Source organism: Doryrhamphus excisus, linkage group LG22 (assembly GCF_037039965.1).
Source record: "Doryrhamphus excisus strain RoL-2023G ecotype Guam linkage group LG22, RoL_Dexc_Guam_v1.1, whole genome shotgun sequence".
Lineage (NCBI taxonomy): Eukaryota > Metazoa > Chordata > Actinopteri > Syngnathiformes > Syngnathidae > Doryrhamphus > Doryrhamphus excisus.
Genome location: NC_136378.1, coordinates 4,512,956 through 4,535,930, shown reverse-complemented (window position 1 = coordinate 4,535,930; position 22,975 = coordinate 4,512,956). Strand labels below are relative to the sequence as shown.

Here is a 22,975-nt window from a genome sequence, read left to right as displayed (position 1 = left end):
AGATGCAAATTAGCATCAGGTACTGATTTGGGGGGAACCTACTGTGGTGTTTACCTTGTGCCTCATTAGGAGGAAGGTTTCACTTCCGTTTTTACAGCAATGTGGTTGTTGTATAGCGATTGAGATGTTGATTTGTTCAGTGGAGAATAAACGATTAATTCCGCTCAACTTGAAAAACGTACACAATAATTGCTTTGGTTATCAGTCACATTGACAGAAATAAAGTAGAGTTATTGTCATCTTTGTAAAACATACAAGCAATGTATGAAACATATTGCTTGTGTTTTATCAAACATCTGTTGTGATGATGCTTTAGGCTGTGGTGAGTGATGCTGCTATGCTACTATCAGGACCATCACACATGTGTGTGTGTGTGTGTGTGTGTGTGTGTGTTCTCTACCAAGGCGAACAAACATGTTCATTTCAGTCAGTGTCTGCAAAACCAATATTGATCAGTGGTCAACATGGATCAGTTGAAATGAAACGGTAGCGATGCAGCACCAATGTCAATACGACCTGCACACATTGACTCTACATACTTTATATCAGGGGTGTCCAAAGTGCGGCCTGGCTTTTTTTTTTATTGGCCATGGCACATTCTACAAATATAATTTAACAAGAAAACAAACAAAAAAAACCAAAAAACACAGTAACCGCAAAATAGAAAAATCTGCAATAATTTAAACAAGAATAAAGTCAAAATATATGGAAGAAAAAAGTTGTAGTTTTACTAGTAGTAGTCATTTTAGCTGTAGTGCTATGGGAAACAAACTAACATATAAAGTTTTCTGAAAATTAGATTGCAAAATGTTATATTACAAGAAAAAAGTCATAATTACAAGAAGAAAATTTAAAATAAAAACTTGAATTAGTTGGAAACAAAACAACATATAAAGTTTTCTGAGAATTAGATTGCAAAATGTTATTTACAAGAAAAAAGTCATAATTACAAGAAGAACATCTAAAAGAAAAAGTTTAATTAGTTGGAAACAAACCAACATATAAAGTTTTTTGAAAATTAGATTGCAAAATGTTATGTCACAAGAAAAAAGTCATAATTACAAGAAGAAAATTTAAAAGAAAAAGTTTAATTAGTTGGAAAAACAAACCAACATATAAAGTTTTTTGAAAATTCGATTGCAAATTGTTATGTAACAAGAAAAACGTCATAATTACAAGAAAAAAATTGAAAAGAAAATGTTTAAAAAGTAGAAATGGAAAAAAAAACAGCCATCATTTTACATGAATAAAGTAAAATAATAGAAAAACACACGATAGCCAGCACACAAAGCTTTCAAGATCTTCCAGAGTCTGCACCTATTCCAGCTGTATTTCTCTGGATTTCGGTGAAAACGGTCTGTTTTAATTTATTCCACCCACAGCCTGCCTCCAGGTATGCCCACTCGGCTGTGATTTTGTCACACATCCGGGTGTTGTGCCGATAGCTGCTGAAGCCAACTTTATCAAATTTAATAAACAGCATTGGAGTTGATAATAAACTGCAATGTATCTTTTTAAACTTTTGGTGTCTAACCTGGAAAATGTAACTGTAACTGGAGGCAAATGAGAGGGAATTCAGCGCTCACAGTTCTGTATTTTATGCAGAGTGCACTATTAATTCATAAAAAAATTAATTCAGATTATCTGTTGACACCACTTGATTTTATACATGAATGCAATGTAAAAAATGTAATTAATTGATTTAGATACACTTTCTAAGTTGCTAACTTTATTTTTTAAGTTATGTTCAAATAATAATGTTGGCTACATGAACTTTATTTAGCATGTCATATACACTCCAATTTTATTTATTTATTTAGCAAATTTTATATATATATATATATATATATATATATATATATATATATATATATATATATATATTAAGTTACTGCTATTTAAAAAGCTGTGTGCATTATTATAATTAAGTAGACAACAAATGAAACTACTTTGAATAAAACGATTAAGTCAGTTGACTTAACATATTTTTTTGAGTTACGAACTTAAAAACTTTATTATTCTTATTATTCTTTTTTTATTTAAAAATAATTATTCAGTAAGCATTATTTAAAATAAGCTTTGAGTGAAGATGCAATATTGCAATATATGCAATATTGTTTGTTGGTTCAAAGCAATTTCATATTAAGTTGTCATAACTAAGAAAGACTAATGGAAACTGTTGCGTTGATTTTTTTTGTTGAGGCTAAACGTTTATTTTTTGAGAGTGTATGGAACATGAGGAGGAGGAACAATCTGGCATCTTCCAGCCACAGCCTCCGTGTTCCAGAAGAGATTTAATTAGAAAGCACCTACAGGTGTGTCTTACTGTTAAGTAAAGGACTCTAAAGGTGAAAATACAAAAAAAAAACATTACTTGGGAAGAAATTACCCAATAAAAAGCAGGACGTGTGGAGTTATTTCCTTCAAATGGAGTTGAAAGTGTTTGCAGGGTTGTCACAGCTGTTGCTTGTGTGTGTTGGAGGGGATGATGATGGAAAAATGATGAAGAGTGACAGCTGACAGATTGCCGATGCTTCCACCTGAGGTCATATCTCCACCATCTTTAAAAGCGCATCTGTGCAGAAAAAAAGTCACATCATTACCGAGATCGTGTAGACTTGAAATATTCTATATCTCAAGGATGTGTATGTGTGTGTGTGTGTGCCCTTTGGCTTTAGATATGCTGTTGCTAAAAAGTGTCAGCTGCTACTAGCAAGAGATGAAACTAAACCAAGTCCGAGTCCGCACGAATACAGATATTTTCAAAAACACACATTTTCCCCTCTCCAGTGTCAAAATATGTTGAAATATGTTGAAAATAGGGGCGGCACGGTGGTTGAGTGGTTAGCGTGCAGACCTCACAGCTCGGAGACCAGGGTTCAATTCCACCCTTGGCAATCTCTGTGTGGAGTTTGCATGTTCTCCCCGTGGGTTTTCTCCGGGTACTCCGGTTTCCTCCCACATTCCAAAAACATGCTAGGTTAATTAGCGACTCCAAATTGTCCATAGGTATGAATGTGAGTGTGAATGGTTGTTTGTCTATATGCGCCCTGTGATTGGCTGGCGACCAGTCCACAGCTGGGATAGGCTCCAGCACCCCCCGCGACCCTTGTGAGGAAAAAAATGAATGAATGTTGAAAATATTTAAAGTGTATCTATTGTGTTGAGTTGTGGACTTCTATAGAGCGACTACACACAATAACCAGCACAGAAAGCTTTCTAGATTTTCCAGAATCTGCACCTATTTCAGCTGTATTTCTATGACTTTTGTGCTTTCTGTGAAAACGGTCTCTTTTAATTTATAAACAGTGATTTATCTTTTTAATGTCCACTTTAGGGGCGGCATGGCGGGCAAGTGGTTAGCACGCAGACCTCACAGCTCGGAGACCAGGGTTCAATTCCACCCTCGGCCATCTCTGTGTGGAGTTTCCGGTTTCCTCCCACATTCCAAAAACATGCTAGGTTAATTGGTGACTCCAAATTGTCCATAGGTATGAATGTGAGTGTGAATGGTTGTTTGTCTATATGTGCCCTGTGATTGGCTGGCCACCAGTCCAGGGTGTACCCCGCCTCTCGCTCAAAGACAGCTGGGATAGGCTCCAGCACCCCCTGCGACCCTTGTGAGGAAAAAGCGGTAGAAAATGAATGAATGTTGAAAATATATAAAGTGTATCTATTGTGTTGAGTTGTGGACTTCTATAGAGCGACTACACACAATAACCAGCACAGAAAGCTTTCTAGATTTTCCAGAATCTGCACCTATTTCAGCTGTATTTCTATATTTTTTGTGCTTTTCATTAGCTTGTGACACAGTACCGCTAACAATAGAAAAGAGATAGTGGCAGGAAGGTAGTTGTAATGTAAATAAGCTGGTCGATTCTCGTTTTCTTAGTACTGGAATTGTTTGTTGAAGTGATATCAGGCATAGAGTTGATCCATTTATCTGACTAACATGAGTAGAAAATCTAAAATTGTTTGAGCCACAATAATGTCTAAACTTGTGAGGATTCCGTCAAAGGGCGGTACACAAAAATAAATAGATGCTTCTGCACGGTGGATGTGAGAAACTAAACCACAGGTCATCTAAAGACATTAATTCCATCCAGAGCCTTGGAGGCTTAATATAAATGTCCTGCAGATGCGATTGTCCTGAAAGAGTCCCTGACTGCTTATCAGCCACTCCCAGATAGCAGACTAATTGACTTCCATTGCAGATACTTCAGATAAACTCCTCTTCTGGGAACACAACAACCACCAGACGCTCAGGCGGGAAGAAAACTGTATTGTATGTGCATGCAGTGCTACCTTGTATTGTATTTATCCTATAAAGAATTATGTAAATATCTAATTATTATTCTAGTATGAACTCATTCATTCATTCATTTTCTACCACTTTTCCTCACGAGGGTCGCAGGGGGTGCTGGAGCCTATCCCAGCTGTCTTTGGGCGAGAAACGGTGTACACCCTGGACTGGTTGCCGGCCAATCACAGGGCACATATAGACAAACAACCATTCACACTCACATTCATACCTATGGACAATTTGGAGTCGCTAATTAACCTAGCATGTTTTTGGAATGTGGGAGGAAACTGGAGTACCCGGAGAAAACCCACGCATGCACGAGGAGAACATGCAAACTCCACACAGAGATGGCCGAAGGTGGGGAAAGACAAAATAAGAAGCCAAAAAGTTACCACTTCCACACAAAATAGGAGGAGAACTCATTCATTCATTCATTTTCTTCCGCTTATCCTCACGAGAGTCGCGGGGGATGCTGGAGCCCATCTCAGCTGTCTTTGGGCGATAGTCGGGGTACACCTTGGACTGGTCGCCAGCCAATCACAGGGCACATATAGACAAACAACCATTCACACTCACATTCATACCTATGGACAATTTGGAGTCGCCAATTAACCTAGCATGTTTTTGGAATGTGGGAGGAAACCGTAGTACCCGGAGAAAACCCACGAGAACATGCAAACTCCACACAGAGATGGCCGAGGGTGGAATTGAACCCTGGTCTCCTAGCTGTGAGGTCTGCGCGCTAACCACTAGACCGCCATGCCACCCTAGTATGAACTCAAAACACATTTTATAGACATGACTACAGATGGAAGGGTCGACATCTTTGAACTTTGCTACTATTTGAATTCAATAGTGTTATCAAACCACAATTTTCTTTGGCCCCATGGAAAGTTATTTAGCAGTCACACTTATTCGGGTACTCCATAATGCGGATTGATGCAGTACACACAGTATACAGTACACAGCATACAATACAGGACAAGTGTGCTATTTTGAAGTCAGCAAGAAGAATAACAATAACAATAACAATAAGACTAACAGGAATAATAATAATGTACTCCTGTATGTATGAATGATGATCATCTGCATTGAAAAAGACAAGAAAGTGTCAAAAAACTGACATTTCTTACAACACGTTCATGCTTTGATACCTTTTAAGATTGATGAATGTTCCCGTCGGCATTGTGGATCATTCCATCCGTCCATCTATCCATCTATCTATCACTGCAGGGACCTCCGTCCTCGTAAAGTCATGTGTCTTTTATTTGTTGGAACAATGGTGTTCACCATCTGTCTCCTTAAAGACATTGCTGTCAGTAGCTGGCCAGCTTGTTGAACAACAGTCAGCATGTACTTTACTTGATGGAACAGTGTGTATAAATTTGTACGCATATATCCTCAGATACATGTGTATTTAATTATCTATTCATTTTCATAAAAAAAAACATTATAATTATATAGGCTAATGTAGAAATATATACAAAAGTTTGGGGACTTATGTGCAAAAGTTGTGCCGGGATGTGAAAAATGAATATTTACAGCTGTTACGCCAAATAAAATAGTGTAAATAGCAAATATTGTGGTCCATGTAGCAAACATGCTAAACATATGCTAATAGATATGCTAGCTTTTATATACTTCAAAAAAACTTTATGATTTTAAGCTTACAAAAATAAAATAGTGTAAATAGCAAATATTGTGGTCCATGTAGCAAACATGCTAAACATATGCTAATAGATATGCTAGCTTTTATATACTTCAAAAAAACTTTATGATTTTAAGCTTACAAAAATAAAATAGTGTAAATAGCAAATACTGTGGTCCATGTAGCAAACATGCTAAACATATGCTAATAGATATGCTAGCTTTTATATGCTTCAAAAAAACTTTATGATTTTAAGCTTACAAAAATAAAATAGTGTAAATAGCAAATATTGTGGTCCATGTAGCAAACATGCTAAACATATGCTAATAGATATGCTAGCTTTTATATACTTAAAAAAAAACTTTATGATTTTAAGCTTACAAAAATAAAATTGTGTAAATATCAAATACTGTGGTCCATGTAGCAAACATGCTAAACATATGCTAATAGATATGCTAGCTTTTATATACTTAAAAAAAAAAACTTTATGATTTTAAGCTTACAAAAATAAAATAGTGTAAATAGCAAATACTGTGGTCCGTGTAGCAAACATGCTAAACATATGCTAATAGATATGCTAGCTTGTATATACTTCAAAAAAACTTTATGATTTTAAGCTTACAAAAATAAAATTGTGTAAATATCAAATACTGTGGTCCATGTAGCAAACATGCTAAACATATGCTAATAGATATGCTAGCTTTTATATACTTAAAAAAAACTTTATGATTTTAAGCTTACAAAAATAAAATAGTGTAAATAGCAAATACTGTGGTCCATGTAGCAAACATGCTAAACATATGCTAATAGATATGCTAGCTTTTATATACTTCAAAAAAAACTTTATGATTTTAAGCTTACAAAAATAAAATAGCGTAAATAGCAAATACTGTGGTCCATGTAGCAAACATGCTAAACATATGCTAATAGATATGCTAGCTTTTATATACTTAAAAAAAACACTTTATGATTTTAAGCTTACAAAAATAAAATAGTGTAAATAGCAAATACTGTGGTCCATGTAGCAAACATGCTAAACATATGCTAATAGATATGCTAGCTTTTATATACTTCAAAAAAACTTTATGATTTTAAGCTTACAAAAATAAAATAGTGTAAATAGCAAATACTGTGGTCCATGTAGCAAACATGCTAAACATATGCTAATAGATATGCTAGCTTGTATATACTTCAAAAAAACTTTATGATTTTAAGCTTACAAAAATAAAATAGTGTAAATAGCAAATACTGTGGTCCATGTAGCAAACATGCTAAACATATGCTAATAGATATGCTAGCTTTTATATGCTTCAAAAAAACTTTATGATTTTAAGCTTACAAAAATAAAATAGTGTAAATAGCAAATACTGTGGTCCATGTAGCAAACATGCTAAACATATGCTAATAGATATGCTAGCTTTTATATACTTAAAAAAAAAACTTTATGATTTTAAGCTTACAAAAATAAAATAGTGTAAGTAGCAAATACTGTGGTCCATGTAGCAAACATGCTAAACATATGCTAATAGATATGCTAGCTTTTATATACTTAAAAAAACTTTATGATTTTAAGCTTAGAAATTTTTCACCTTACATGGAGTTTGAAGTTGGCGTTCTTGTGTAAAGATGAATTAAGAGGAGGAAAATAGGCTATGAGTTCTTAAAGTATCGAAGGTGTGAAGAAGAGGGGGATGGCGTGATGATGATGATGATGATGATGATGATGATGATGAAGGGGACCTCGTGAGCAGACTGGTGAGGAAGATCATCAGGAGCAAGTCGTGTTTTTCACATCTTCGGCGAAACATTCTCACATCTTTTTTTCATCTTTTTAATTTTTTTTTTTAACACGGATTCAAAGGTCGAACAGTTTGAAAGAAGACCAAGAAGACCAAGACCAGCTCGAACGGGGGCGCACGTGAGTGCTACCCGACTAGCTAACAGCTCACCGAGTCCCAGTTGAAGTCCTCATCTCCAACACAACATGATTTTCTTTGGGACTCTGTTTGTTCTTTTCTCCTCCGGTAGGTTCCATAATTCTATTCCTTTATGCTCATATTTTTGGCTTCCCCGAGTACTGTAGGTTTAATTTCCATGGAATAATTATCTTTCATTGTAACAAACATTATTAGTAATGATGACGTCATTGACATCGATTGAGGAATGAAGCAGTATAGCACCACAATGTTGATATCACACAATTAATTTACCTTGAATATGTTGAAAAGAAACTAAAACAAGATAGAAGGAAAACAAAATTAAAAAAGTCTTCAACCCCCCCCCCCTACAAAAAAAAAACAAAAAAAAAGGTTGAGATAAAACACATTAAATTTTCAGCATGTTTAATGAGTGCTGACTTTTACATTTACTGCTTGGTAATGGCTGTGGTCAGACACAAATATGCCGACAAGGCATTCTATATAGTCTGTATTCTACACCACATGACTTCGCAACTCAACTTCCATGTCCATACAGTACTACAAATACTAATCATTATTAGTAGTATTATTCTTCTTCATGTGGACCATTTATCGGCAGCAGCTTTTTGTTGTCGTTTCCAGCGTATTTTTTATGAATTAATATTAATATTAATAACATACAAGAAAAAAACAACAACAAAAGTTGAGAAAAGTAAAAAGGTGTAATGTAAGGAGATACTACAACTACTACTACTAATAATAATGCAGGTTAGCTTTAATTTTTTTTAGCATGCGACCATTGATGGACACTTTCACTCCACTGGACTTTGAATGCTGTGATGGAATCAGTAGTATAATATGTATTTTGTTTTGTATTTCAGACACTGATTTGGAAAAAAAATACATCTTTATTCAAATGCACATGGAGGAAAAAGAATTAATTACTAAAAAAAGCGAGATGAGGACCAGGTATGGAAGGAAGTTAGTACAGAAAGTAGAAGAAGAAAGTACGGAAAAAATACACTATTTGAAACAAACAGCACCAAACCAAAAAACAAAAAGGCAAAGAGACAACATGTTATTTGTTTCTTATAATATTAGGACTTTTTTTTTTTTAGAAATTTTCATTTGTACATTTCATGAAGGAAATGTGTATTGAGGCAATTCTTTAATAACAATCCTTTCTGAATGTCCCTAAATAGGCTTTTTACTCACAAACATATAACATTTAATTTAAATTTAATTTAAAACCAGTATCATAAATAAACAAATCTTATTTTCAGCTGACACAAATAAACAAAAATATGTGAGAGGTCTCACTTGCTCACATTTTGTATTTTCTGAACATCTATGGGTGAGTTTTTAGAGCTAATATGCTATTTCCCCTACTTATTATAGATAAAAAAGTTATTTCCATCTGTGATTAAATGCAATTAATTGTGAGTTAACTATAGACAAAATATGATTAATCGCAATCAAATATTTAAATCGATTGACAGCCCAAAAAAAATTCCACTCTATGCTGCTAAAATGACATTTATTTTTTAGAGCTAACATTTAGTTTTTAGAGCTAATATGCTAATAATAAAGAAAAATAGTAATACAAAAATATGCTTGCTGACTGTATTTTTTAAAATAATGGCCAATAGTTCCCAAATTGATATCCCTTTTCATAAAATTGGATGTAATTATTGTTGTAGTTGCACATCGAATTGTTTAACACAAAGATATTTCCCCTACTTATTATAGATGAAAATTTCCATCTGTTTTTTTTTCTTATTTCCATCTGTGATTAAATGCAATTAATTGTGAGTTAACTATAGACAAAAGGTGATTAATCGCAATCAAATATCTTAATCGATTGACAGCCCTAAAAAAAATTCCACTCTCTGCTGCTAAAATGACATTATTTTTCTCAAGTTTTTCAAGTTTATTCTTGTAAAAATTGTAACTTTTTGTAGAAAACAGAAAAATAACACTTTTATTTCACAGCTATTCAACTTCCTGTACTTGACTTATTCTATATAGTACACACAAATTTTCATGATCACATTCACAGCGTTACTTCATGATGGAGCTCACCGACCCCGCCAATATCTGTCTATCTGTGTCACATTGTTTATATATCGTTATGTCTTTTGTGGGGTCATACATATTTTCCTGATACAATCCTGTGCGGACAGCTTGTCCAAAATGGTCATGAACAAAAGCTTTTGGTGAACACGACCTAAAAGGAGCATCGACAGCAGGTGCACAGGCTGAATAGAACTAATAAGTGAAATGGCTTGAGCTCACCCCATCCTGCTGTTCTTACTCACGCTGCCTTGACACCCTCTAAGTCTCCACAGCAACCCCCACTTCAACACCACTCCCTGATGATGACCCCCCCCCCCCCCCCCCGCAATCCTCCCCTCCTCCAGGGTAGCAATATCATCAATATCTTGCATGTTCTTCTCCTTATAGGTGTATTGCCTTTCCCAGTTCCCAACATCACTTTCGCTGCCTTTGCAACTAACTGCGTTGAAGCTCATGTGGAGTGTTCTATGGACCCCCAATGCAAAGACTTGTACCAGGGCTTGGAGCTGTGTACCGCCGATACGTCTGTGGCACCAATGGGGGAGCAGGCAGTGACTGAGTGCCTTCAACAACAGGATGCTCTGCTGGCCAAACAGCCTTCTTTGTCAGCTTGCAAGTGTCATCGTGGCTTCCGCAAGGAGGAGCAGTGCTTGCAGATATATTGGAGAGTACATCTGCTGCAAGGTCAGTCAGGGACCGGCGGAGGTTAGTGAATGTGAAAAACATAAAATACCTTCAATTCTAACCCAGAGCTAAAATGACAAACAACCATTCACACTCACATTCATACCTATGGAACTATTATCATTGTTCATTCATTCATTTTCTACCGCTTATCCTGAAGAGGTTCGCCAGGGGGTGGACACCCTGGACTGGTGGCCAGCCAATCACAGGGCACATATAGACAAACAACCATTCACACTCACATTCATACCTATGGACAATTTGGAGTCGCCAATTAACCTAGCATGTTTTTGGAAAGTGGGAGGAAACCGGAGTACCCGGGGAGAACATGCTAACTCCACACAGAGATGGCCCAGGGTGGAATCGAACTCGGGTTTCCTAGCCGCGCAGCCCAATTTGGTACATTTTTGTAGACATTTACATTATGTGGAGGTCTTTAAAAAAAACACAAAAATTCATTCATTCATTTTCTACCGCTTCTTTCCTCATGAGGGTCGCGGGGTGCTGGAGCCTATCCCAGCTGTCTTCGGGCGAGAGGCGGGGTACACCCTAAACTGGTCGCCAGCCGATCACAGGGCACATATAGACAAACAACCATTCACACTCACATTCATACCTATGGACAATTTGGAGTCGCTAATTAACCTAGCATGTTTTTTTTGGAATGTGGGAGGAAACCGGAGTACCCGGAGAAAACCCACACATGCACGGGGAGAACATGTAAACTCCACACAGAGATAGCCGAGGGTGGAATTGAACTCAGGTCGCCTAGCTGTGATGCCGCCTAGATGATCAGATTATCCTACAGTAGTTACTTCAATCCAAGTCATGTGTTTGTATGGATTCACTGTAAAACTGTTTATTATAGTTTCTAGGGATTAACATGGGACTTATTTCCCCAGTGGAGGATGACATGGAAATATCTCCGTATGACAACACACAAATGGATACTCGTATGGCCTCCTTAGTGGCAGGTAAAACACACTTTGACATGTTTTTGCAGTAAAGTGGTCCTAGTAATGGCACTTCTAGAGAAAGTATCATATATTGTCATATATTGTATATGTGTCATACATTTTGCCCAGCTTCAACATTGTTGCAAGTAGACGTGGAAAACCAATGCTTAAAAGCAGCTCAGGACTGCGGCCTGTATGAGAAGTGTGGTGCTTTGCGATCCGAGTACGTTCTGGCCTGCACCAAGAAGGTACCAGGAAGCGATCGATGTAACCAGCACAAGTGTCACCGGGCGCTACGGCGGTTCTTGGAGAGAGTACCAGAGGAGTACAGCTTTGGTGTCCTGTTCTGCCCGTGCACCAACACTCTATGTGGCGAAAGGAGGAGGAAAACCATCGTACCTTCTTGTGCCTATGAGGAGATGGACGACTTGCAACCCAACTGCCTCCACCTACAAAGCTTTTGCCGCAAGGATGCTCTTTGCAGGTTGGTTTTTAAATTTTAAACCATTTTAAATCCATGCTTCTCAGACATTGTGGAGGAGTTGAAGTATCTCGGGAGTGAGGGAAGCTCTCGATGTAGCGATCCAGCTACGTTCATCCCCTCTTCTATGCTCACAAGCTTTGGGTAGTAAATCAGTCAAGATGGCTCCAGCATCTTCTTGCACCTCACTCAGACACCAGGATACTTGAACTCCCCCTGCATCCATCTTCTATGCTGGAGCCTGGTCGAAAGCCAATTGCACACTCACCTTCATAAGTATGGTCAATTTTGAGTCATGTTATTTCAAGTCTAGAAGGCTCTAGTAATGTTAAAAAAACATATTTAGAAGAACATAGTGCTCTAATCCAGTTTTTCAACAACACAGTAGTGTGCTGTGACAAATGATACTATTTCACCTAATTATTACTAGTCATGATCATCAGAATACCCGTATAATATTATTCCTATTGTGCAATTAACCACAATAAACAAAATTACAAAATTACTATGTTCACGCTCACAAACACACCTTCATGTTTCCAGGTCAAGATTAGCCGATTTCCTTCAGAACTGCCAGCCATCAACAACAAGCAACGGTTGTCTCAGAGACTCAGCAGGTCTCTGCCTTCGAGCCTATGCAGGACTCATCGGTATGGATACCCTCTACATTTGTTTACATTACGTTTATAACAAATTGATTCATTTTTCTTAGAATTTGTACAAAATTGTTGCATTTACACATGATAGTAATCTGGCGTCCCTCAGGGAGACACACCTCACACAAACCACATTCGACCTGGATTATGGCACACATGCTAAACAGTCATTTGAAAATATTTTCAGCTTCTAGACCACATTAGACCAGATTCAGTTTAAAAACCACTTTAACTAGACATTTCAAATCTGAATCAAATCAAAAATCTAATCAAAAATTACAATCAATTCATGTTGATTAGATTTGACCTGATTTAAGTTAAAAAAAAAAACCACTGTGCCTAGACTTCTCAGACCTGAACTGGATTATGACACAAGGATTCTGATTTGTGAAATCGTTTATCGTCTTTTCACCATTTAGACCATATGAGAACACGTGCAGTTAAAAAAAAAGGCTGTACACAGACTTCTCAGATCTGGACTGGATAGATTAATGATTCACAAAAACACACTTTCTGATTAGTGGAATATTTCTATTTGTAAAAATGCAATAAAACATTGAGACCACTTTAGAACTGGTCTAGTACGACAACAACTGTGCCTGGACTGGATTACGCAACAGTGGCTCAACATTCATTATGGCACAGTACCTAGACTTCTCTTCTTCTGTGGTTTTCAAACTAGACCGGGTTTAAAATCATAAAACGGTGTCATTAATGCGTTTTTATTACATTTTACGATCTGTAGATGACTCCAGTTCTAGTTCTAAGAAGTCTAGTCATCCATGTACATACTTTTGAAGCAATGACTCTTTGACCTTTAGGTACCATCATGACTCCAAACTACATTGGGAACGACTCTGCAGATGTTTCACTGTCTTGCAACTGTAAAGGCAGCGGCAACCAGTGGCAGGAATGTCTGAGATTGCAACGCATGTTCACGCACAACACCTGCCTGCGTGAGTGTCCAAATATACAACACACAACCCAAAGACAATACACTAAGACACAGGGGTCAAGAACCCGTGGATGGCTGGTTTAGCATTTTTGTAAATGCCCCCTTTAAGGTCAGAGTAGAGTTTAATTTAACGGTGTATGTGTTACTGGAAAACAATAACAGGGTTAATAACTGTTATTTTTAACACCGTTACTCCCACCATTGCTTATAAATAATGCTGTCAATGTACACAGATCTTCACGTCCAAACTAGCCCGGACGTGTACGCCTATGCACTTCCCATAAACCTTACTCATTTATCAAGCTGCCTCCAGCTGAAACAATAAAGCCGCCAAAGATATATGTAGCTTCACACCTACTCACAACATTGGCCAGTAAAGCGCACTCTGAGCGCACACTGAGAGAGAAAAAAAATGATTTGTTTTTTGTCTCCATGCAGGTAATTCCATCAATTGGATGGGGAACCCTGGCTCTCTGCCTGGAGATGTAACGCCCCCTCCTGCTCCTAGACCCTCCCCGCTGGTTCAGGAAGATGTCATGCTGAGCAAAACCCATGTACCCTCTGACCAACACATTGTGAGTATACACTCAAAAAATAAATGTTTAGCCTCAACAAAAGAAAAAAATCAACGCAACAATTTCCATTAGTCTTTCTTAGTTAATTTCAACTTAATTTGAAATTGCTTTGAACCAACAAACAATATTGCATTGCACAAATGAGCTTTTCCTCTTCACTCAAAGCTTATTTTAAGTAATGCTTACTGAATAATTGTTGTCATAAGGACAAGTTTTTAAGTTTGTGACTCAAAAAAATGTTAGGTCAACTGACTTCATCATTTTATTCAAAGTAGTTTAATTTGTTGTCTACTTAATTATAATAACAATGCAAACAGCTTTTTAAGTAGCAGTAACTTAATATATATATATATATATACGTATATATGCTATATATAGCATATATGTGTGTGTGTGTGTATATTATATTACCAAGCAAATTTTATTAAGTCATGGCAACTTGAATTTTGTTTTAAGCTTACCAACAATAAAATTTGAGTGTATATGACATTCTAAATTAAGTTCATGTAATAGCCAATATTATTATTTGAACATAACTTAAAAAATAAAGTTAGCAACTTAGAAAGTGTATCTAAATCAATTAATTACATTTTTTACATTGCATTTATGTATTAAATCAAGTGGTGTCAATAGATACTCTGAATGACTTTTTAGAGTGTACACATGATCACATTTTAGCCTTGAATGTGTCTCAGATAGCATCCCTGTTGCCGGTACCCAAATGTTGGGCTCAACACCTCAAACGGTGAGCGTGCAGAGACGGACTATGGGTCTCAGAGGAGACTCCAGGGTGACCTAGGGATTAGATTTGATTAGATAGAACTTTATTGATCCCTTGAGTGTGATCCCACAGGGGAAATGAAGGGTCTAAGGTTGCTCCCGTTGGAGGTGGCTGGAGAGGGAGAAGTCACACTGCTGCCATCAACCAGCCAGACGTCAATGAACTGAAACCATACTGAATTCTTTGATGATGTTCAAATATTTTGACTTGTGGGCCGCATTGAGTTAACAAAATTGCACGGGCGGCCAGAACATATATTTAACATATACATTATTTGTCTCATTTCATTTGTCCCATTTTTCAGGAGCACTTTAAACATCAGACCACACCAAACTCATTCATTCATTTATTCATTTTCTACCGCTTTTTCCTCACGAGGGTCGCGGGGGTGCTGGAGCCTATCCCAGCTGTCTTTGGGCGAGAGGCAGGGTCCACCCTGGACTGGGCGCCAGCCAATCACAGGGCACATATAGACAAACAACAATTCACACTCACATTCCTACCTATGGACAATTTGGAGTCGCCAATTAACCTAGCAGGTTTTTGGAATGTGGGAGGAAACCGGAGTACCCGGAGAAAACCCACGCATGCACGGGGAGAACATGCAAACTCCACACAGAGATCGCCGAGGGTGGAATTGAACCCTGGTCTCCTAGCTGTGAGATCTGCCAGTTTGTATTTTAAAAGTTGAAATACTTAGAAAGCAACTGGCGGGCCGGATTCAAACTCTTGGTGGGCCGCATGTGGCCCCCTTGGCTGTAGTTTGCCCACCCCTGTTCTAGACGGTTGCTCATATTAGGCACATTTTCGGTGCTTTGTATTGCACTCCTCTAGAGCTGCTACACACAATAACATAAAAAGCTTTCAAGATCTTCCAGATTCTGCACCTCCTTCTGCAGTGTTCCCACTGACTTCCTACTTCCAACCCAAACAGTTTCATTTACTCAACAAATGCCCACTCTCAAGCGCTCCCGAGGACTTCTGGAGACTAGGTTCACATCTACTGAGTGCAGGCAACCTGCAGCCCATATAAGAATTGCATTGATGTCAGTAGAACAGAAAACTTCTTTCAGGACTCACTTCCAAATACGAAAACCTCATTTCTAACAAGAGAATACAACATTTGATGGTCAGAAAAGTGGAAAAAGCATAACAGATGCTCTTTAATATAGAAAAGGTGGTGAATGAAAATGTATAAAAGTTATGTATTTGGAACTAAACTCTAGTTCCTGCTCATCAGGTGGTGTACAACGAGGAAAAGGACAAATCCAAACAAAGAAAGGAGCAAGATGAAGGAGGTCAATTCGATGTCATCCCGCAGTACTTGGAGAGGGCCACCGTCACCCACCTGGGACCCTCTGTCGCTGGGGTGGCTGTCCCCGTTGTTGTTTCCTTGCAACTCTTCCTTCTGCTTATTTGTGCTGCACTGACTTGGCAATAGAGCAAAGATCGACGACATGTAGAGAGGACAGAGGTCTACACTGATATTCATAAGCCGGACAGGTGAAAATGCTGGATTGATGCGTGTAACGTGTACAGAAACCCTTCACTCCAGGTGCGGAGCATCACATTGTCTTGTATTTTTACCCCACGTGTTTATTCTCAAGCAGCATGATCCATTCATTCCGCACAAAACCGTCCGACTGCCCTATTGTGCTCTCTGCTTGATAAATACACACTAGAAGGAACATTGAAAGCTTTGAAGAAACATTGTCAAGATCTGTCATTGTTGGGGAAAACAATGCTATTTATATAATAGTTACCATACAGAAATGTGGTGGTAAAAATCAATATACAAAAATATATATTCATCAATCAATCATTGCTGTTTTGTGCTTGAAAACGGCTTATTATTAATCAAAACATATGCATATTTAAACAAATTTTTTCGATAAATTAAACATTTGAAGTATATGTAGGGGTGTTATTTCATGTCCAGAGGGCTCTAATAATGTTAAAAGCTATTTAGAAGGTTTTTTATGCTCTATGAAAAGATTTCATTTACAAATAAAGAATCCTACTTTGTGGAAATTCACTTATAATGTTTGGGTCTGGAACAAATAAAAAATACAATCAACAAACAAGGCATTACTGTTCTTATTTTTATCAAGAAAAGGTGTGTGTATTTACCATTCAAACAGAATTTGAACATGAAAGGATGTACTCCAGCCATAACAATAACATAAGCATATCATAAGATAATAATAATAATAACATAATACCATAATAATGTAGTGGTCTCATTCAAACTTCTTTCTCCCAAGAAGCTCGTTTCTCGTTTCGCCCTCCCTTGCAATGTCCCTTCTAATGTCATAGACCTGTAGAGTCTAAGAACCAGGGTCCAATGGCATCCTTATATTCAAACATTTGTGTAATTTATGTAACAACGCAGTCAAACCACCGTAAACTGGAGATGCTCGGCGTTGGCAAGGAACAGAAAGTGGAACGGCGAATACATTTGCAGTTTAATAAGAACTCAAAAATTCCCGCGGAAATTTTGATGGGCTTGCCACCTGTGCTGTGAACCTTGGGCCCGGTGTGCCAACGGCTACCGTGCCAGCACCGAGCAAGAACGCCTCAAGTACCGAAAAGGTTGATGCAGTCCCATAGTGTCCCCACATCATGCCATGTGTCTATTTGCCTTTAGACGTGAGTAAATTAGCTAAAATGCTAACATGCTAACGGCTACATGCTAGCACCTTGCAAGACAGCCTCAGGTCCCGAAAAGTTAGGGGCAGTCCCATCGTGTCCCCACATCATGCCACGTGTGTATTTGCCTTTAGACATGAGTAAATTAGCTAAAATGCTAACATGCTAACAGTCATCATGCTAGCACCTAGAAAGAGAGCCTGAAGTTTAGAAAGTGCCAAGGTTGTTGTATAACCTCCCTACATCATGCCATGTGTGTATTTGCCTTTAGACATGAGTAAATTAGCTTAAATGCTAACATGCTAATGGCTACCATGCTAGCACCTAGCAAGACAGTCTCAGGTCCCAAAAAGTTTGGGGCAGTCCCATAGTGTCCCCACATCATGCCACGTGTGTATTTGCCTTTAGACATGAGTAAATTAGCTAAAATGCTAACATGCTAACAGTCATCATGCTAGCACCTAGAAAGAGAGCCTGAAGTTTAGAAAGTGCCAAGGTTGTTGTATAACCTCCCTACATCATGCCATGTGTGTATTTGCCTTTAGACATGAGTAAATTAGCTTAAATGCTAACATGCTAACGGCTACCATGCTAGCACCTTGCAAGACAGCCTCAGGTCCCGAAAAGTTTGGGGCACTCCCAAAGTGTCCCCACATCATGCCACGTGTGTATTTGCCTTTAGACATGAGTAAATTAGCTAAAATGCTAACATGCTAACAGTCATCATGCTAGCACCTAGAAAGAGAGCCTGAAGTTTAGAAAGTGCCAAGGTTGTTGTATAACCTCCCTACATCATGCCATGTGTGTATTTGCCTTTAGACATGAGTTACTTAGCTTAAATGCTAACATGCTAACGGCTACCATGCTCGCACCTAGCAAGACAGTCTCAGGTCCCGAAAAGTTTGGGGCAGTCCCATAGTGTCCCCACATCATGCCACGTGTGTATTTGCCTTTAGACATAGTAAATTAGCTAAAATGATAACATGCTAACAGTCATCATGCTAGCACCTAGCAAGAGAGCCTCAAGTTTAGAAAGTGCCAAGGTTGTTGTATAACCTCCCTACATCATGCCATGTGTGTATTTGCCTTTAGACATGAGTAAATTATCTTAAATGCTAACATGCTAACGGCTACCATGCTAGCACCTAGCAAGACAGTCTCAGGTCCGGAAAAGTTTGGGGTAGTCCCATAGTGTCCCCACATCATGCCACGTGTGTATTTGCCTTTAGACATGAGTAAATTAGCTAAAATGCTAACATGCTAACAGTCATCATGCTAGCACCTAGCAAGAGAGCCTCAAGTTTAGACAGTGCCAAGGTTGTCCTATAACCTCCCTACATCATGCCATGTGTGTATTTGCCTTTAGACATGAGTAAATTAGCTTAAATGCTAACATGCTAACAGTCATCATGCTAGCACCTAGCAAGAGGCCCTCAAGTTTAGAAAGTGCCAAGGTTGTCCTATAACCTGCCTGCATCATGCCATATGTATATTTGCCTTTAGACATAGGCAAATAGGCAAGCCCCATAGACTGCTGCTTAAACGAGGCAAGACAGGAAATGAGTACCAAACTAAGAGCATACGAGGGGAACAAAGGAAGTAGTGTCAAAATAAGGGCGTAGACACAGAAACAGAGGAAAAGAGGAAAACTAAGAGAGCTGTCACGAGGGGGTGTCAGGTAATTGAATCAGTAAACAAAGATGGATGCCCGGGATAGTGGAATGATGGACGGATGGCAGTGACAAGCACCTTCCAGCTCACACATGCTACAGCACCTCCAGGTATGACATTTTTGTGCATTTTATTGCGGTATTAGCAAGAATAATGATGTCATTATTTCATTCAAGACCCGCCTCATCTTAGGTTACTTTTCTGTATTTATCAATAAATGTGCAAATTAATAAATTTTTACTTAAGAAAATGTTAAAAATGATTGGAATCATACATTTATACATTTATAATACAGTTTTTTTTTAATAAAAATTTTTTTAAATAAAAATGCATTCATTTTCGCAGTGGTGCTGGAGCCTATCCCAGCTGTCTTCGGGCGAGAGGCAGGGTACACCCTGGACTGGTTGCCAGCCAATCACAGGGCACATATAGACAAACAACCATTCACACTCACATTCATACCTATGGACAATTTGGAGTCACCAATTAAGCATTAGCATGTTTTGGAAACCGGAGTACATGGAGAGAACATGCAAACTCCACACAGAGATAGCCAAGGATGGAATTGAACCCTGGTCTCCTAGCTGTGAGGTCTGCACGCTAACCACTCGTCCACCGTGCAGCCCTTCTGACGTGTTGTCATGTTTAATATGGTGTTAAGAATATTTCACCGGCCAATTAAGGAATTAATCGCAGGGCCTAAATGCCCCCCCTGTGCCGCACTTTGTACACCAATGACTAAACATGTTTTTGAATTAATTCACATGAGATTCAAGGCGCTTTTTTTTTTTTTGCACTGATGTTAAATGGAGCGGAATGATGCGTTCAGATGCGTCTTCTTTTCAAGTCACACACCTGGCGAAGGCGTGAAGACACGTGTCATGTATAAATAGTTTATGTTTTGCGTGAATGACAGCTTGACCCCCCCCTTCCCTCCCCAGCACCTACCCTCCTCATCCATTATCCCTGCAGGTGATGAAAAGATGATGATGTTCAGGGGTGTATTTAGTCATTTGGGGGTCTAAAGTAGTCATTCAGGCACTGCAAGGTGGGCAGCAGCTAGTTACATACTGTATAATATTCCTAAAAAAACTAATATATTCACCCTCTCACACTGTTAAACATTAAGCACCTTTTGAATGTGTGATTATTGATCTTGAACGGTGATAAACACAATGGAGGAGAGGATGAGTAAGCGGAGAAAGCAAAGTAAAGCTTTTAATCTGCAAATGCAGAAGCATAATGTTCATTTAAGCATTAAGGGAAGGTATCTCGCTGGTTGGTATCTTCTTAATGCTCCTAAAACATTGATGAGGGCTGATAACAACAAGGGAACACGCTAATCAAATTATAGAGGGAGGGGGACACAGGCTACATGTGAAGTATATACAGTACAATACAGCTTTACAATATAACTTTATTGATTTAGAAAGTTATGACAATTCCAAGGGCCCATGACAAACTGGGGTCCAAGTACATAAATAATAATAATAATGCTATGATTTTGTGATCTGGTTACGATTTTTTTTATATAGTCAGAAAGTGATTAAAACAATCTCTTGTATTTGGTATTAAAAGTCAAAGATCTACATTTCCCAAAAGTAAACTCCAACAGTCTATTGACTCAACACCCCTACAGTAATAAGAAATGGTTTGATCCACTACGGCCTTCAGGGTGCTTCTTACCTGTCAGTCGGTATTTTCAATTTCATTCATTCATTCATTCATTTTCTACCGCTTTTGCCTACTAAAGTAGTGTCTGGGAGTGAAAAAGGAAAGTATAAACGAAAAGGTTGTCAATATGTAATCCGTTTTTGGCTGCGTGTCGTGGAAATGAACCAGTTAGCTTAATCTTTACAACGAATTAAGCTAGCAACATTTTGTGTTAGCCTACATCTCGCTCCTTTTTTAACCAACATTTTTGTCATCGTCATTACATAGGTACAAACAAATGTACATTTAATTGTACCAGGTATTAAAATTTATCTGTAAACTGAAGAAACAAGGGTGGTGTCAAAGGTTTTTCGATGATTGTATAGACAGTGTGAATGGAATTGGGGACTTTGTTAGTAGAGAAACAGCGCCTCTTAGTGGCAGGTGGTGGCATGTGCAGAGGTTGCGGTAAATAACAGGAGGAATTTCCGCTTTTCGAATGAATAGAAAGTCTGCCATCTAGTGGTCACCTTTAGTCATGACATTAAAAGCTGCAGTAAACACAACTTTAACGTTATGTTTGCAATAAAAGTTTGTTATTGTTATAAAATGTCACAGTTATCAAATAATTCAACTCGTATTGTGTTCGTAAGTGCGACGATACAACATTTAGTCATTTGACAATACTTTAAATGTGTTAAAAAGTGGCCTAAACCAAGTGCCAAAGTCAAATTAGAAAACATTTAGGAGCAGTTGTCATGTGACAGTCACGTGACCACACCAGGACATGGTTTTCCCAACTGGAAGTGTGTAGCGTATTTTTTTTTTGTTTTTTTGGTTGGGAAAAATGGATCTGAAAAAAGTAATAAACGTCCAAACTTCGGACATATTCCTGGAAAAGAAGACATGATGGACGTAAAAGACGAAAATAACAAAAATTTTGCGTCAATATCGTCTTACACACAACGGATGGTGAAAATACTGTTTTTTTTTTTTTTTACGGATGGTTTTTCGTTCCGCTGCTCCACAGCGAGGAAGGAAGGAAGGAAGTGAGGACGTAAGAAAGTGAGGACGTCAGGAGTTATCGTAGAGTTTTTTTTTTTTGTTTGTTTCCATTTTTTGAAAGTGTCTTCAGTCTGGAGCTTCTTCACGTTTTGGATGTGCGTGTTGGTTGGAGAACATCAACGTAGTAGCTAACCCTCAGGTAACAAAACAAACCATTTTATCATTATTATTATTATATTGTCATCTTTTTATTTTCTCCATCAAAGCTACTACTACAAAACATTAGTACCAGCGAACACTACTACGTACAGCTACTAACATGACTGCAAACAGTCCAAGAAACTAAAGTTACTGCAACCTAGCTAACAATACTGAGTGCAGACACTATTACAGGAAACTAGCACCAAATCACAATATTGCAATATAACATGACTGCAAAGATAATATATTGATATCATGTACTTAAGTGTGTATTTTACCAGGATAAGAAGTTAATTTCATCAATAGATAGATGCAGAAGTAAAAAAAAAAAAGGGAAGTCAGATTTTGTCAAGCATGATGAAATGATGACACAATACCAAGGATTTACAGAAGGAATTGGACACACAACTTCCATAAAGTCCAACTTTTCTCATTAAACCAATGAGTATTAGTATCAGTATTTTCCCAAAGGTCTTGGAAATGAGCACTGACATTAAATGAGTCAGGTGAGTCCTCACTGTGGCTCTCGCTGTGGTTTGCTGGAGTCTTAACTGATATATTTAAATAGATTTCAGTTATGTTTTAACAGGGAGGTTTTTATTTAAACATTTTCATATCACTGTATTGCAGGTGGGTGGCACGGCGGTCTAGTGGTTAGTGCACAGACCTCACAGCTAGGAGACCAGGGTTCAATTCCACCCTCGGTCATCTCTGTATGGAGTTTGCATGTTCTCCCCGTGCATGCGTGGGTTTTCTCCGGGT

At 38.0% G+C, this 22,975-nt stretch overlaps 1 protein-coding gene across 1 annotated transcript; it reads left to right on the top strand.

Moving 5' to 3' along the window:
* Window positions 1-7,699: 7,699 nt before the first annotated feature.
* Window positions 7,700-17,104, top strand: gfra3 (GDNF family receptor alpha 3). The gene is made up of 8 exons (XM_058063521.2): window positions 7,700-7,975; window positions 10,334-10,630; window positions 11,533-11,604; window positions 11,716-12,070; window positions 12,611-12,717; window positions 13,545-13,679; window positions 14,117-14,253; window positions 16,275-17,104. The coding sequence occupies exons 1-8, from the start codon at window positions 7,936-7,938 to the stop codon at window positions 16,473-16,475; spliced, it is 1,344 nt and encodes a 447-aa protein (XP_057919504.2). The 5' UTR covers window positions 7,700-7,935; the 3' UTR covers window positions 16,476-17,104.
* Window positions 17,105-22,975: the final 5,871 nt, after the last annotated feature.

What these genes read in the sequence shown, in the direction of transcription:
- gfra3 (XM_058063521.2), top strand. Translation starts at nt 7,936, where the DNA reads ATGATTTTCTTTGGGACTCTGTTTGTTCTTTTCTCCTCCG. An exon ending in AGCCTATGCAGGACTCATCG is followed by an intron (nt 12,718 to 13,544) that starts GTATGGATACCC and finishes TTTGACCTTTAG; the next exon opens with GTACCATCATGACTCCAAAC. An exon ending in CACGCACAACACCTGCCTGC is followed by an intron (nt 13,680 to 14,116) that starts GTGAGTGTCCAA and finishes GTCTCCATGCAG; the next exon opens with GTAATTCCATCAATTGGATG.